Here is a 16,365-nt window from a genome sequence, read left to right as displayed (position 1 = left end):
ACACATTTCTTATGAGGAATACGTATGTACCACAGAAAACATGGTAAGTTGTCGCTGAAACCGATGTCATTATAACAAAGTTCAACTGTATATATTAATGTAGAATTCAGATCATATAAACCAACACAGGAGGAGTGGAAAACTTCAAAATAGTTTGAGATTAATCTAAAGGTAAGCAGGTTCAGTATACTTCTTTTACTTATTCAACTTTATTGTCTGTAGTCTGCTTTTTAAATGCAAACCAAAATATTTTTAAAAACTACGTCAGTTTACACTAGAATGGCCTATGCATAGTGAACACCTTTGACCATTAACAATATTACATGCTTCATTTCTTAGTTACAGAATGCATTAATTATACTGTACATAATTTCGTATAGGATATAGAGAATCCTTCCCACATGAGCCTATTTCAATATACTTGGTAGTTCTGATATTTGGTGTACATAGTGGTCACAGTGAATATTTTAAAAACATGAAACACAACCAACTTAGGCCAAATACTCATTTACAGGAAAAGGAATTAAGGATTGGAATTACTTACCAAGGGGTATGTTTGATAAATTGAGAAGAATGAATACCTGGAAACCATCCCAAGCAACGGCTCCATCTAAGTTGATGGAGAGACCTTAACGAAGACCATATGCTTCAGGTCTCTGGTCTACAGACTGATGGTAAGATAAGAGATCAAGTGCAAAGTAGGATAAAGGCAGCATGGATGAGATGGAGGAAGTCATACGCATACTCTACGACAGACCATATCTGAAGTCCAAAATATACCGCCCAGTAGTATGTCACTTTATATGGTGTTAAATGTTGACCAACTGACAAAACTATGGAGTGATAATTACAAAACATGGAAAGGCATATGCTCCATTTTTTTATGGGCATCACACTCCTGCATCATGTAAAGAAATGACACCATTTGCCAGCAAATGGGCATTGCACCCATCACTGAGAAGGCAGGGAAGAGTGTCTGCATGCTAGGTAGCCATGATCCACTGAGGGAGTAGCCTGTATTGTGATTGAAATTATATGGGTGCTTACATACTTCAAGCCGGCACCGTGGTGTAGGGGTAACATGCCTGCCTCTTACCCGGAGGCACCGTGTTCGTTTCCCGGCCAGCTCAGGGATTTTTACCTGGACTTGAGGGCTGGTTCGAGGTCCACTCAGCCTACGTGATTAGAATTGAGGAGCTATCTGACGGTGAGATGGCGGTCCCGGTCTAGAAAGCCAAGAATAACGGCCAAGAGGATTCGTCGTGCTGACCACACGACACCTCGTAATCTGCAGGCCTTCGGGTTGAGCAGCGGTCGCTTGGTAGGCTAAGGCCCTTCAAGGGCTGTAGTGCCATGGGGTTTGGTTTGGTTTGGTTACATACTTCAAACACCTCCCTGATGAATCTGGGGCAATGTTGTTTTATACGAGTAAGAAAATCCACTCCTTGGAACATGACATCACAATCAGCAACAGCTGATTTATCAGGTTGGTTGAGTCTGATACACCTATTATGTTCCTTAAGGTGAGTACATATCATTCTCGACGTCTGCCAATATAAGAGTACAGGGAACTCTGTAGATACCTGGTTGTTGCAATTTAGGCAGACTATCCTTAGTTGGCTACCTAGCTTATCTGTGTCGGTGTGAGGCAGCCCTACCCAGGGAGTGGCAGCCCTGCCTATGTGAGTCCCAGAGCACACTGACCCAGTGTGTAATATCTGGCATGGGTCCCAGCTCAGGATTACGAGTGAAGACCTCAACAGCATCTACGGCGGAGAAGGTGGACTTCGGTATTATGGAGATGGTGGAAGGGGCAAACCCGTAGCGTCTGTACTGCAGAGGAGTGGCTACGAAAGGCGTCTGTTTCCATGTTAGGGGCGGCCTAATTTTGAACCTGGCAGTAGGTATGAATTGCCTTTGGGTGTGGCGAGCGCGTTGTAACAATAGCCTATATGGATAAAGCAGATATGGTGCCTCTGAAAAGGTTAGGACGTCCCCTGCTAAAAGCAACGGGCAGCTCTTCCGGTGTTGGGGGAACTGTGAAAAGTGGGCAACCAGCACCAAACTACATCAAGACAGCAAATGTCCTGACACTGACGGAAAGACAGAAGAACTGGTTGACTTCATGAAAGAAAAAGATATAGCCATATTTGGACTGTGTGAGACCAAGATGAGGGTACGGGAGAGATTCCTTTGAAAGAAGGATACAGACTGTATTACAGTGGGGGACCTGAGGCAAAAAATGGAGTGGCCATCATGCTTAGAAAAGAAATCCAAGAATATGTAGGATATACAAAATGCGTCAGTGATAGGATGATGGTGATGAGACTCCAGTTTGAAAATGGCATGAAAGATCTATTTCAGTTGTATGCTCCACATACGGGTTGCATAGATGAACATCTAGAGGACTTCTTAGAGGAAGTGGAGAGACAGATAAAAGATAAGAAAGTGCTATTGATGGGTGATCTAAATGCACAAGTTGGAATGGAAAGACAACAAAAGGAAGATGTTGTACAGCGCTTTGGATATGGAAATGTAAATCCAGAAGGCAAGTTGTTGGTGGATTTTTGCATGAGGAACCAAAAAATTGTTGGAAACACCTAGTTTAGGAAGAAGAACAGTCAGAAGATTACCAGGTATGATTGGGGAGACAGATGAACAAAGACCATGATTGAGAAAGAACACTGGAACACTGGAAGAACCTTTTAGATGTTACAGCCATGCCTGAAGAAGCGTTTGGTGAAGATCGAGTTGTGATAGGAAAATTGAAAGTGGGAAAGATTGAAAAATCCCCAATAAGAGAGAAAATAATTAAAGTTGAAGGAGAAAAGCATATAAGAAGAATTTCAAAGGGAAATAATACACTTGGTACCCAGGATGGAGATGGGGAATGTTGAAGATGAATGGAAAAGACTTAAGGAAGCACTGGTTGGATGTGCAGAAAAGGTATGTGGTAGAACATCAGGAAATGTGCAAGACAAAGAGACACACTGGTGAAATGATAGGGTAAAGGTTAAAGTGATGGAAAAGAAAATGGCATGGAAAGCATGAAAAACATCTAAGACTGAAGAAAGTAGAAGAAAATATGTGGAGGCAAAGAATTTGACCAAGAAATTAGTGGAGGTAGAAAAAAGAAAAGAGGAAAAGCTGGGCCTTATTCACACGGAAATTGAGAGATGATATATGCAGGGCAGCAAGAAATTACTGTACGGTATTTTAAGAAACAAAAAGAGAGAGATCAAGTAAACACCAGCAAGGAATTACTGTATGGTATTTTAAGAAACAAAAAGAGAGAGATCAAGTAAACACCAGATTTGTGAAGGATGAAGGTGGCATAATATTAACAAAGCCAGAAGAAATAAGAAATAGATGGAGAGAGTATTTTCAGAAGATGCTGAACATGAGAACTAATGACAGCCATTCAATGGACGACCAGGAAAGGCAATTAGTTGATGAAGAAATGGATAAAGAAATTACAATGAATGAAATTGAAATGGCAATAAGAAAGATGAAGAATGGAAAAACTGCTGGAATAGATGAAATTTCAGCGGAGATGATAAAGGCAGCTGGAGCTGTAGGCCTGCAGTGGACATATTGAGTTCTCAGGACTGTCTGGGAGAATAAGGAAGTCTCCGAGGATTGGCGGAAAGGAATTACCCCCCCATGGCACTACAGCCCTTGAAGGGCCTTGATCTACCAAGCAACCGCTGTTCAGCCCAAAGGCCTGCAGATTATGAGGTGGCATGTGGTCAGCACGACAAATCCTCTCGGCCGTTATTCTTGGCTTTCTAGACAGGGCCACTATTTCACCGTCAGATAGCTCCTCAATTCTAATCATGTAGGCTGAGTAAAAATCCCTGACCTGGCCAGGAATTGAACCCGGAGCCTCCAGGTAAGAGGCAGGCACGCTACACCTACACAACGGGAATAACCATCCCAATTTTCAAGAAAGGTGATAAGAAAGTATTGAAGAACTACAGGGGAATTACTCTGATATCCCATGTTGCTAAGATAATGGAGAGGATACTGGAAAGTAGGATAAGGTTGACTGTTGAAAATCAGATACAGGAAAATCAGTTTGGTTTCAGAAGTGGAAGGTCAACAATAGAACCCATTTTCATTATGAGACAACTAATGGAAAAGCAATAGGAGTATGGGAATGATATGGTGATGACATTCATCGACATTGAAAAGGCAAATGGAAATTCTAAGTTCCCATGGAGGGAATTAGATTCTTTTCCACCAATAGAGCATATCAAAAATCAGATCAAAAATTAGATGGATGGCTTTTCCGGCATTTGCTCTATTAACCAGCGTTTCGTCTTAGGTCTGACACTAGACTCTTCAGAGTGGGATGTGTCAGACCCTACCCACTGACGCTGGGGTGTATGCAGGTGAACTTATCAGAAGCTTATTTATGAAGCACAGTCTGATAACTGCATACGGGAGATAAAACTCCACAATGGAATTAATGCCCGCCTAGCAATTCCAAATGGAAATTCTAAGTTCCCATGGAGGGAATTAGATTCTTTTCCACCAATAGAGCATATCAAAAATCAGATCAAAAATTAGATGGATGGCTTTTCCGGCGTTTGCTCTATTAACCAGCGTTTCGTCTTAGGTCTGACACTAGACTCTTCAGAGTGGGATGTGTCAGACCCTACCCACTGACGCTGGGGTGTATGCAGGTGAACTTATCAGAAGCTTATTTATGAAGCACAGTCTGATAACTGCATACGGGAGATAAAACTCCACAATGGAATTAATGCCCGCCTAGCAATTCCAAATGGAAATTCTAAGTTCCCATGGAGGGAATTAAATTCTTTTCCACCAATAGAGCATATCAAAAAGAGCAAACGCCGGAAAAGCCATCCATCTAATTTTTGATCTGATTTTTGATATGCTCTATTGGTGGAAAAGAATCTAATTCCCTCCATGGGAACTTAGAATTTCCATTTGGAATTGCTAGGCGGGCATTAATTCCATTGTGGAGTTTTATCTCCCGTATGCAGTTATCAGACTGTGCTTCATAAATAAGCTTCTGATAAGTTCACCTGCATACACCCCAGCGTCAGTGGGTAGGGTCTAACACATCCCACTCTGAAGAGTCTAGTGTCAGACCTAAGACGAAATGCTGGTTAATAGAGCAAACGCCGGAAAAGCCATCCATCTAATTTTTGATCTGATTTTTGATATGCTCTATTGGTGGAAAAGAATCTAATTCCCTCCATGGGAACTTAGAATTTCCATTTGGAATTGCTAGGCGGGCATTAATTCCATTGTGGAGTTTTATCTCCCGTATGCAGTTATCAGACTGTGCTTCATAAATAAGCTTCTGATAAATTCACCTGCATACACCCCAGCGTCAGTGGGTAGGGTCTGACACATCCCACTCTGAAGAGTCTAGTGTCAGACCTAAGACGAAACGCTGGTTAATAGAGCAAACGCCGGAAAAGCCATCCATCTAATTTTTGATCTGATTTTTGATATGCTCTATTGGTGGAAAAGAATCTAATTCCCTCCATGGGAACTTAGAATTTCCATTTGGAATTGCTAGGCGGGCATTAATTCCATTGTGGAGTTTTATCTCCCGTATGCAGTTATCAGACTGTGCTTCATAAATAAGCTTCTGATAAGTTCACCTGCATACACCCCAGCGTCAGTGGGTAGGGTCTGACACATCCCACTCTGAAGAGTCTAGTGTCAGACCTAAGACGAAACGCTGGTTAATAGAGCAAACGCCGGAAAAGCCATCCATCTAATTTTTGATCTGATTATTGAAAAGGCATACGACAGTGTCCCCAGGACTAAAGTTTGGGTCAGTCTGGTGCAAAAAGGAATTCAATAGGGATTAATAAAAATGATCATGACAATGTACAAGGAGTGATGTAGTTGCGTGCAAACTCAAGTTGGCAGGAAAAGTTGGTTCAAAATCACTAGGCTGAGACAGGGAAGTGTTCTATCGCCAATCCTGTTTACAACAGTAACGGATGACATCATGAGAACAGCAAAAGCAACATATGGAGGAAGAGAAATGAACATCATGTTGCCATTGATGCTCTCACGGTCCATAGTAACAGACATGATACTGAATATGCTTTTGGGCTTATGCCATGTCAAGAAAATAAGGTGAAATTCTTTATGTTTCACAGAGAACTGTGCTCTGCGTCATCGGAATAAAATCTCGACTGTCCACTGTCACCTTATTTTCTTGACACGGCATAAGCCCAAAAGCCTATACAGTATCGTGTCTAGAACATCATGTTATTTGCAGATGATGATGTGATTTGGGGAGAGGAGGACATGAAGGTTCAAGAACAGTTGGATGTGGTGAATTGAAAATAAGTGTAGCTGGAATGGTAGGTGCAGGACACTGATTGACTAAGTCATCACAAACAAGGAAGGAGGCAGATACATCAATGACGTCAAGGTCATCCCAAGTGAAAGTATGGACAGTGACCACAGACTGCTGGTGTTATGAACTTCAGACACATGACCAGCAAAACTTGCAAGAACATCAAGAAAACACCCAGAGCCAAGATGAGGAAATTGGAAGAAGTTCAAGTAAAGGAAGAATACATGATAAGAATCCAAGAAATCCTCCCAAAGGGTGAAGTTAGTAACGTACAGGGAGAGGGGAACACTGAACAGATGTAAGGCTTTTCAGGCATTTGCTCTTTTAACCAGAGTTTCATCTTAGGTCTGACACTAGACTCATCAGAGTGGGTTGTGTCAGGCCCTACCCACTGACACTGGGGTGTATGCAGGTGAACTTATCAGAAGCCCATTATAAGAGGCACAGTCTGATAACTGCATACGGGAGATAAGTCTCCACAATGGAATTATTGCCCGCCTAGCAATTCTGAATGGAAAATTCTAAGTTCCCATGGAGAGAATGAGATATTTTTCACCAGTAGAGCATGTCAAAAACAGAACAGATGTAAGGCTTTTCAGGCGTCTAGTGTCTAGAGTCTAGAGTCTATTGTCAGACCTAGGACGAAACGCTGGTTAATAGAGTATGGTTGCAAGAACCTTGCCAGCTGACAGTCAAGTCTTGGCTTTCACTGGTGCTGCCTCTCCTTTCCTCTGCCACTCCTTACTGGCTTGTTTGGATTCAGGAGTGTAGTGGTGGACCCATGTTTCATCGCAGGTGATGATCTGACTCAAAAATGCATCACCTTCTTCAGCAAATCTTGCTGTAAGCCTCTGACAAACCTCCAAACATCTCAACTTCAGATTTTCTGTCAAAGGGAGGGACCCATCTGGAAAACAATTTACGGAACTGCAGGTCGTTTGTGACGATTGCTTGACAGCTTCTATAACTGATTCTGACTCGTTCTGCAATTTCTGATACTCTCACTTGTCGATCGTCATCAATAATGTCTTTAACCGCACAAATGTTTTTGTCTGTAATGCTGGTCCGAGGACGGTGATCGTGTTGCTGATTTCCACACATTCTTGTCCTTCCTTGAACTTTTTATGCCAGGCAAACACACGCGTCCTTGACAATGTTTGATCACCGAACTGTGCAGTCAATCTCTGGCAAATTTCCGCCGCTGTAACTCCTTTACGAACAAGAAATGTTATAATTATGCGTTGCGCAGTGGAGGGGTGCACCTGTTGCTCCAACATTGTGAGCGTTACTAATGAAATTGCGGGAAATATCTAACAGCACGCTCTCCCCACTCCTAGCAGTCTCGTCTAAGCATAGCAGAAGCGCAGGGCCTGTCCTAGCAACGGTTGATGTTCAGGAACAAAATTCCCGTTTATATTTGATCGACCTTCATATATGGTGGTTTTCTGGACTAGTATGAAATGAAGAGAAGAGTGCAGTTTGTTACCACCTCTTCTATTCATCATCATGATGGATGTCATAATGTAGCCACTTTTAAAAAAAAAACACGTGGTAACCTACAAGCCTTCAGATTCTCAGACAACATTGCCATCTGGAGTGAATAAGAAGATAATTTTTAAGAGATGGCAAAGCTGTAGTAATAAGTTAAGAGCTATGGCTTAAACATCATTCAGACAAAGACAGTGCTGACTGATAGTGGTACAGAAGGAAGGAGATGAACCAGCTATCATTTTCAGTGAAGTAAAGTTGGACAGCATCCCAAATTTCAAGTACTTGGGCAGCACTGTCTCAAAAGACAAACAACCAAAACAAGAGGTGAACAACCAAGTTAACAAGGTGACAAGTCTACCATCAAGTAAGGTGGTTGCTATGGAATGAACAAGTACCTCTGAATACAAAGATGACACTTTACAAGTCTTATTATATATTAGTTCCCACATCAATGATTATAAAAGAATATACTTGAAAAAATAAGAAAACATTAATTTTCTTACCAGGTGAGGCAGCATGGTATTCTATTTGGTCGTTTATTTTTTCAGGGATAACTGTGTGGCAGACAGACATTAAAATAAGGAATTCTCGGATGTAAGGCGCTGTCGGATGCCCAGATAATAAATTCTGTAAGAAGGAAAAAACACATACTTGATAACACTATTTCATAAACATAAGAAAAAACACAAAAAACAAGGACAACAAATCCTCTTTTCATAAGGGCCAAATATTGACCATCAGAAGAAGAGATATCAAGAGTTACATATTCCTCATAAATAACTACAGACAATAGATTTTTTATGGTTTTCTTAATCCAAGAAGAAACGGCTGAAAATGTGACTGTCCATATGACTCGAACTCAAATCCCAGGTTCCCTGGATGGGAGGTGTTAACTACAGTAGTTCTGTTTGGAGTATACTCTCACTCTGTTGAACTGCCTGTCAAAAGAGACATTTACCTGACAAGGATAGAACTACTGCAAATCTATGTGCTGATTCCCAGATCATACTAGGCCCACATAGTTAGGGATTGTCTTTACTATTTTAACCATTTCCATACTTATTATAAAACATCCACTCAATATGGGATGGTTAAATAAGAAAAAGAATTGAAATAAGGAAAAAATCCCAGTTTAAAATCTAAAATTTTAAATTACTGACCATTACTCATCACAAGTGCCATGGTAATGGGTGTATGCTTAGAAATTAGATTCTTTTGAAGGGGCTGTTACCCAAGATGGAAGAGCTGAAATTATGAATTTCCATGTGAATCAATCTCATATACCTAGTTCTCTGGATAGGATATTATGAGACAGATGAAACAGTTTAGGAGTTTTTACGAAGTCTGAAAGTCGTTTACACTACATAGATACACATGTCAATAGATATGTTTCAACTAAAATACCAAGTGTTATTTGAGGAGAAAAAAAAAGAAAAACGGAGCTGAAATTGCAATCACTCTCAGAAATGAAACATGAATTCCTCGTGCATATGCTTTCTCTCTCTCTCAAAGAGCCAGTTTCAGAAACTTACTCAGTTGAGTAAATCCCCTTCAAAAACTTTTTAAAAATATATATTTATAAAAATTTCAGATGAAGAGTATATTGCCGAGGTCAAATAATTACTCTTACTTCAAGAATAATGACATGAATTCTTTAATACACAACTTTAATATTAATCATTATCATCACCATTTTACAGTTCCAGTTTCCTGGGTACTACTGGAGAGCCCCTCAAGTTCTGTTGTTAATGAAGTCCTCTAGTGGCCTTCCTCGATCTGCAAGGTCCATTTTTATGATGTCCATCCAATGGGTTCTTGGTTTTTCCATAATTTCATTTCCTACCACATGCCTATCCAAGTTAACAAAAGCTGTCCTTGTTAGCTCCATCCTCATAAATCCCCAAACCACCTCAATCTGTACATGCTGATCTGATCTAACAATGCCATCTCAATCCCAGCTTCCTTTCTCACTATGCCATTCCTTAACTTGTTCAGTTTGGTTTTATGAATTGTGGACCTCAGGAACTTCATTTCAGAAGCCTGTAGCCTTGGCAAGTCCTTCTTATGGAGTATGCATGTTTGATACTATAGGTTACGATCGGTATGAGGTATTGATTTTCTCTTGGTATTTTGGGGTCCCAAAGAAGAGGACTTACGAGAGCTCTTATGCACTATTTGCCACCTCCTTTGCGGCTAGTGTGTTCCGAGATATACACTGCCGAGGTATGCAAAGTCTTCCATACTTTCCATTGAATCGTTTCCAGGCATGATTTTCTCTGGTAGTCCCATGCTGTTTATTGCTATCACTACTCTTTTGAACCCATCCTGGGATCTCCCGGCACTAAAAGCCATATGCCAGTTTTTACTACTCTCTTGGTTTTGCTTATCTTGAGATTGAATTCCTGGAACTTAACCTTCCCTTCTACAGTTTTCCTATCCTTTATTGAGGATCCTATTCTTTCATTCCACCAGGTCTTTTCTTTTTCCCCTACTCTTGCACTTGTCTTCCTGTAAACTTTGACTGCTTCCTTTATCAAGGTGTTTTTAAACCAGGTTCACTCTACCTCACCACTCTCCATTACTTCTGTAGGCTATTATCCTCCTAAATGGTTGTGATAGTAGGTGGCTGTGTAGTCCCATTACCTTCTCATAGTCGTTCCACCGTGTTTCAAGCAGTGCAATGAGGGCGCCGATAATGACTGTCCTCTCTTCACTGATGGTCTCTTTTAGCTCTTCCAGAAACTTGTTCCTTTCATCTTGACTGAATTCCCATCTGGGGGAACATACAACTGCACCAGTGTCAGCTTCCATTTTCCTAGGTGAACTGTTGTCTGTATAATTCTCTCATTGATGTACTGGATCTCTGTAATACCACTTACCCAATATCAATCCCACTCCATTTCACATCTCTGTGTTGTTACCATTCCAGTAGAAGGTATCATCCTCAACTCCTGTTCCTTTCCTATTACTTTGTATAATTCCATACAGCATTCTTTTACTTCCAGCTCTATCAATTTCCATCTTTTGTGTATTTTCTTCCCAACTTTTCTTCTCTTACCAATTTCTTACATTTCCTTTTATTATCAAGATACTTCCTTTTGCTTTCGTCTTTTCCCTCTCTATTTTGTTCTTGCCAGGCTCTCCTCTTTTCTTTCACTGCTTCTCTCACCTCATTACACCATGGCGCCTTCTTTCACTCTTATCAATATTCTACCACAGGCACACTCTGCCCCACCTACAAATGCCCATTTGAAGTTGGACCATTCATCTTCCATAACTTCAGTAACTGGAATTTTTGTTTCAGTCTCTCCAGAAATTCTTCCTGTATGTTATTATCTTTTAATTTCCACACTTTTATTCTACTATCTCTCTCCTTTCATTTTTCCATTCTCCCAACTCTCATTGTTGTTATCACAACTCTATGGTCTCCATCAAATGCTTCTCCTGGTAAAGCGGTTACAAACATCAACTGCCTGTAATTTGTCCTTTCCACCAAAAAGTAATCAGTTACTGGTTTTATCCTTCTGTCACCTATCCATCTCTTGTAATTTTTCTGTTATTTTTCTCCTGAAACTATATGTTGCCCACAATTATTCCATTCCTCTCACAAAACTTGAAATAGTTTCTCTCCTTCTTCATTCCTTTTCCCATATCCATATGGTCTGATTACTTCTTCCATTCCTTATCTTTCATTTTCCACCTGTGCATTTAAGTCTCCCATTATAATCACTTCTGTATCAGTTATTTCCGTTTTTAGTTTCTCCAGGAATTCCTCAATATCCTCCTCTTTGTTCCCTGTCTGTGGTGCATACACTAGCATGAAGTCCTTCACTTCATTCCTCATTCTCACTCTAATTTTCATCATCCTGTTGCTGATGTATTCTACCATATCCACAAACTCCTCAAGGTGTTTTGAAATTATCAAGCCCACTAAATTTTTTTTGTCTCTCGGCCACCACTCCAGTATAGTGTATATCCTTTTCCTATTCTCTTCTTTCCTTTCCTCTTCCATTTAACTTTGCTCAAACCCATCATTTCTATACCCTCTTTCCCCTAGAAATCCACCACTTCTTCTGCCTTTCCTGCCAGGGACATAAGGTTGTTTATGCCCACCTTTATGATGTTGATTATTGGTCACCCATTTTTCACGGTCCCCCCAGTACCCTAGGAAGAGGAGAAAGACAAGGGAAAGGCAGTGTGAAAATTGGTGACCAAAGCCTTGAAACTGAGGACAGTTTCAAATACCCAGGGAATGAATTAATACAGAATACAAAGCTGGACATGGGTATTAGTAAGAGGGTGCAACATGGCAATACATTCTACCAAAGTGTAAGAAACCTTGTCTGGAATAAGAAAGTGTAAAGAGACAATGTACAAAATGTATTATGCACCCATATTGACTTATGCGGCTGAGACCTGGACAATAACAAGTAGAGAGGGGAGTAGAATTCAGGCCAGCAAATTGAAATACCTTAGTATGATAGGAAAGACAAAGAAAGACAGATTAAAAAACAAAGATATGAAAAAGGAGGTTGAAATGGAAAACCTAAATAAGAGAAGTGACAGGAGTACACTAAGATAGTTTGGACAGGTAAAGAAGATGGAGGAGAAAAGAATACTAAAACAGATGATGAAGATGAAGTACAAGGGAAAGAGAGCGAGAGGGAGACCTAGAACAAGATGGCTCGATTCAATAAAGGGGAGTGCAAGAAGAAGAAACCTGGACTGGAACAAAATGATGGAAGGGGAATGGTGAAAGGAGAGAGGAAGGTGGAGAAGCACCATAAATTCCCCCGACCCAACAGGAGCTGGATAGAGGGAAAGGAGGAGGATGAACCTTTAAGCACATGTGTAGTCTCCCAATTCATTTATTTCATTATCAGAGTCATTTATATCGTCTTCTGCATCGCATTCTTGATCCATGAAACATTTACCAAAAACAGCTATGAAGTATCATCTAGCAACAGAACTTGTTACTACAAAGTACCATAAACATAGAGCTATAACCGAGCCTGTAAATAGTGCAGGCAAGGATTCTCAAGCCAATAGAAATTATGGGCTTGGGAAATCTTGAAAGAACAAAAGACCCCCTACATGCATGGTTGCTAGAGTGTTCAAGGCACAATACTGTCAAATAAATAAGCAAGTGAAATTTTTTTGTCTCACAAAACAAAAAGAATACGAATAATTACCGGTATATGGTCACACTTAGGAAATTCCATCAAAGTATTTTAAACAGATATAAACCACACTGATATCAGTTATACATCATCCATCCATCCATCCATCCATCCCATCCATCCATCCATACATAAATTGAACCGGTGGTCTCAAGGCCATATCCAGGATTTTTCTGGGGGGGGGGGGGGGAGGAGGGGAAGCAAGTATTTTTCAAAAGCTATAGGATCAAATTTTTAAAAAGGCTGTGGATGGGGATGGTAGAAAACGCCCGTGGTATCCTCTGCCTGGGGCTCTCAGTTTTTGAATGTGGATTGGGAACCACAGTTCACCTAGCTGAGTCTGGCATTGCTTCCACTTACTTGTGTCATTCTCCTCCCTTTTTATCTTTCCTATCTGACCTCCCTTGGTCAGCCGTTGTTCTCTTCTGATCCCAACGTTATTTGGTTTGCAAGGCTTAGGGGACACACTAAATTTTTACCCCTTCATGGCATTTTCCTTTCTTTTGCTGATGCCTTAGTTTTTCAAAGACTGGCCATCTTCCCTGTTCCCTTTGATTAGTGTTAATAGAGGCTGGTTTTGCAGTAATTAATGATTATTAATTATTATTATGGCACGTGGCCTTCGAAGGGGCCTGGTGCAGATCTTTTGAGATGACGCCCTACAGGATACCTGCGTGTGTGTGAGGATGGCGCCCTATTTAAGATGATTTCTCACATTGAAGACAGTACAAACACCCAGCCCCTGAACCAGAAGAATAACCCAATCAAGATTACAATCCCTGACCCGGTCGGGAATAGAACCTGGAACTCCTTGGATCAAAGGTCAGCATGCTAACCATTTAGCCATGGAGCCTGACGAAACTTGCGTCCACGTCCCAATGTGGTGCAGTTCTTTTCAGACATACCCTCAATGGGGGTGATCTGCTTGTGCCATTTTAACCTCGTACCAGCCCTCCTGCCACTCTTAAATCTCTGGCAGTATTGGGAATCGAACCTGGGGCCTCTGATGACAGCAGCAAAGCGCTAACAGTTACTCTACAAAGGTGGACGTTGCAGAGTTGAATGTATGCTCAAAGCAATAATCACCACTATCAGAAAAAATAAGCTGCTATATTTTTGGTTATGAAATAGATTTAATCAAATAAAAAATGCTTAAACATTTTAGAGCATTATCATTTATGAATCAATGGGTAAAAGGGGGCACATACAGCTCAAACCTATCTAAAATAGGTAATATTCAATTTCAATTTTCACAGCTTCCACACGACCTTCTTAGCTAAACTTTTGCACGCATGAATACAAAGTCCTTGTAAACCTAAATATTTATCAATATTTAGAAAATTAAAATTGTTAAGGATGTTGTTAAGGATGTTTTTGGATCTTATAAATTTTGCAATTCTTTTTCACATAAGAGTACCTTTTCCCTCATACCATCCACAATTTTGGATTGATTCTAATATTTTGTGATTTTATATACTCCCAATTAATTGAGGAACAAAATGAATTAAGTCTTCTAGAACATTTTATTGTTAAGTACATTTTTAAAACAATACTTCCGGTCATTCATTTTTAGAGAATATTTTTCAAGAAATATTTTTTTAAAAGGATCTGTCCATGATATTACTACAAAATTATTTATCTTTTTAGAACACTAGAAAGTGATGTAAAGTACAAACTTTCATGCTCATATCTTGAAAACTGTTCATGTTACAAGGAAAACCGTTTTTAAAAATGCAAGTTGCGGTAAATTAGAATTAAACTTTCAACTGAAGTGTATGAATTCTAGAACATCCCTGGTGCATATATGATCCCTCTGGCGAGTTTCTCTGGGATGCTTCTTCCATCCTTAGTCTTCTCCTTACTTTACTTGCCTCCTTTGTGGATTGTTGAGCTCTTTTAAGGCTGTAAGTGACTCGTTGAGCATTGATATGGCTGAAAGCCTGGAGGTAGTACTCTCCAGGAACAAGTTGTGGCTCTTCAAGAACTTTCAGTCTACTCTGCATACCATCACTGAATGTCATAACAGCATTATTTACTGCTATACCTACCACTTTCTGCCCTGCAAAGCTGTTTTTTGGGCAAATTCTCCAGATTTTGGAGTTGATGATGATGATGATGATGCTTGTTGTTTAAAGGGGCCTAACATCTAAGGTCGGGTTCGACAACCTCCATTATTACAAACCATTATTCTCGTCATTATTCCGTATTGAAAAATAGTTGATCACAAAGTTTATACAAGGAGTAACTTCAATACCACCTATTCAATACAAATTTATTCCACTATAGTGTGGTTAAATACACATGGAAATTATCAGAAATTTGAAGTACATGTTTCACCCACTATGTATTGGGCATCATCAGCTTCAATCAATCTTAAAATACACATGGTCTAAGGAGTCATAATAACTTATGTAAAAAATTGATGAATATTTACAAGTGTTAATACTGTGGATGCAAAATGTTTACAGTAAAAAAAAAAAAAAGTATTAAAACAGAACTTATACTAAAATGACTTTGAAAAAATGATGTGTTCATCTAAAAGTAATAGTCATATATTGTTTTTAAAAAATAGTCCATGTCTGACACTGAAATGGATCTTCTTGATGAGAAGGTTTTTTCCTATTTTTTTTTTCTATTTGCTTTACGTCGCACCGACACAGATAGGTCTTATGGCGACGATGGGACAGGGAAGGGCTAGGAGTGGGAAGGAAGCGGCCGTGGCCTTAATTAAGGTACAGCCCCAGCATTTGCCTAGTGTGAAAATGGGAAACTATGGAAAACCATCTTCAGGGCGATGAGAAGTTTAAGCAATATATATTACACTAGGAAAACAGAATATCAAAAATAAGGCGTCAACAGGATAAGAACAAAACGGTTAAAAGATGCAGTAAAAGTTCATATTTGAGGCCAATATTTAAAATAAGGATGAAAAGAAGTAGTTGCATTGAAGGCAGTGCAGTTTATGACGTCTTGGAAAATAGGATTAAAATAGTGGTATGTCGTGAAGTGCTGAAAAACATCGAAGAGTTTGGCATAAAACGCTGCTAAAATATCGAATAAAAGAAGGTAGGCTGGACGACAAATTTGTGTAACAGAAAATGCCTCTTATAGACGTGGATGTCCGTAGTAGACAATGTTGTGAATTTATTCTGAAGATGTAATGTATGTCCGAATGGCATTCAGCATTCCCCTACACCTCCACAGCGTCGATACTAAACTAGAAGTAGGAACTTCAAACAGACTAACGCTACAGATACACTTGTAAATATTCATCAATTTTTTACATAAGTTATTATGACTCCTTAGACCATGTGTGTTTTAAGATTGACTGAAGCTGAT

The 16,365-nt window shown here is 39.9% G+C and overlaps 1 protein-coding gene across 6 annotated transcripts in view; it reads right to left on the bottom strand.

Moving 5' to 3' along the window:
- The window catches only part of ATP8A (ATPase phospholipid transporting 8A1), a 305,670-nt gene that overhangs the window by 198,555 nt on the left and 90,750 nt on the right, over positions 1–16,365 (bottom strand). For all 6 annotated transcript variants that reach the window (XM_068227251.1, XM_068227249.1, XM_068227247.1 and 3 more), the window contains exon 10: positions 8,350–8,473. In XM_068227251.1, coding sequence (XP_068083352.1) covers positions 8,350–8,473 — 124 coding nt within the window. The remainder of the gene's footprint in view (positions 1–8,349; positions 8,474–16,365) is intronic.

This window comes from Anabrus simplex, chromosome 4 (assembly GCF_040414725.1).
Source record: "Anabrus simplex isolate iqAnaSimp1 chromosome 4, ASM4041472v1, whole genome shotgun sequence".
Taxonomy (NCBI): domain Eukaryota; kingdom Metazoa; phylum Arthropoda; class Insecta; order Orthoptera; family Tettigoniidae; genus Anabrus; species Anabrus simplex.
The sequence above is the reverse complement of the archived record's forward strand: the minus strand, read 5'-3'. Positions and strand labels throughout refer to the sequence as shown.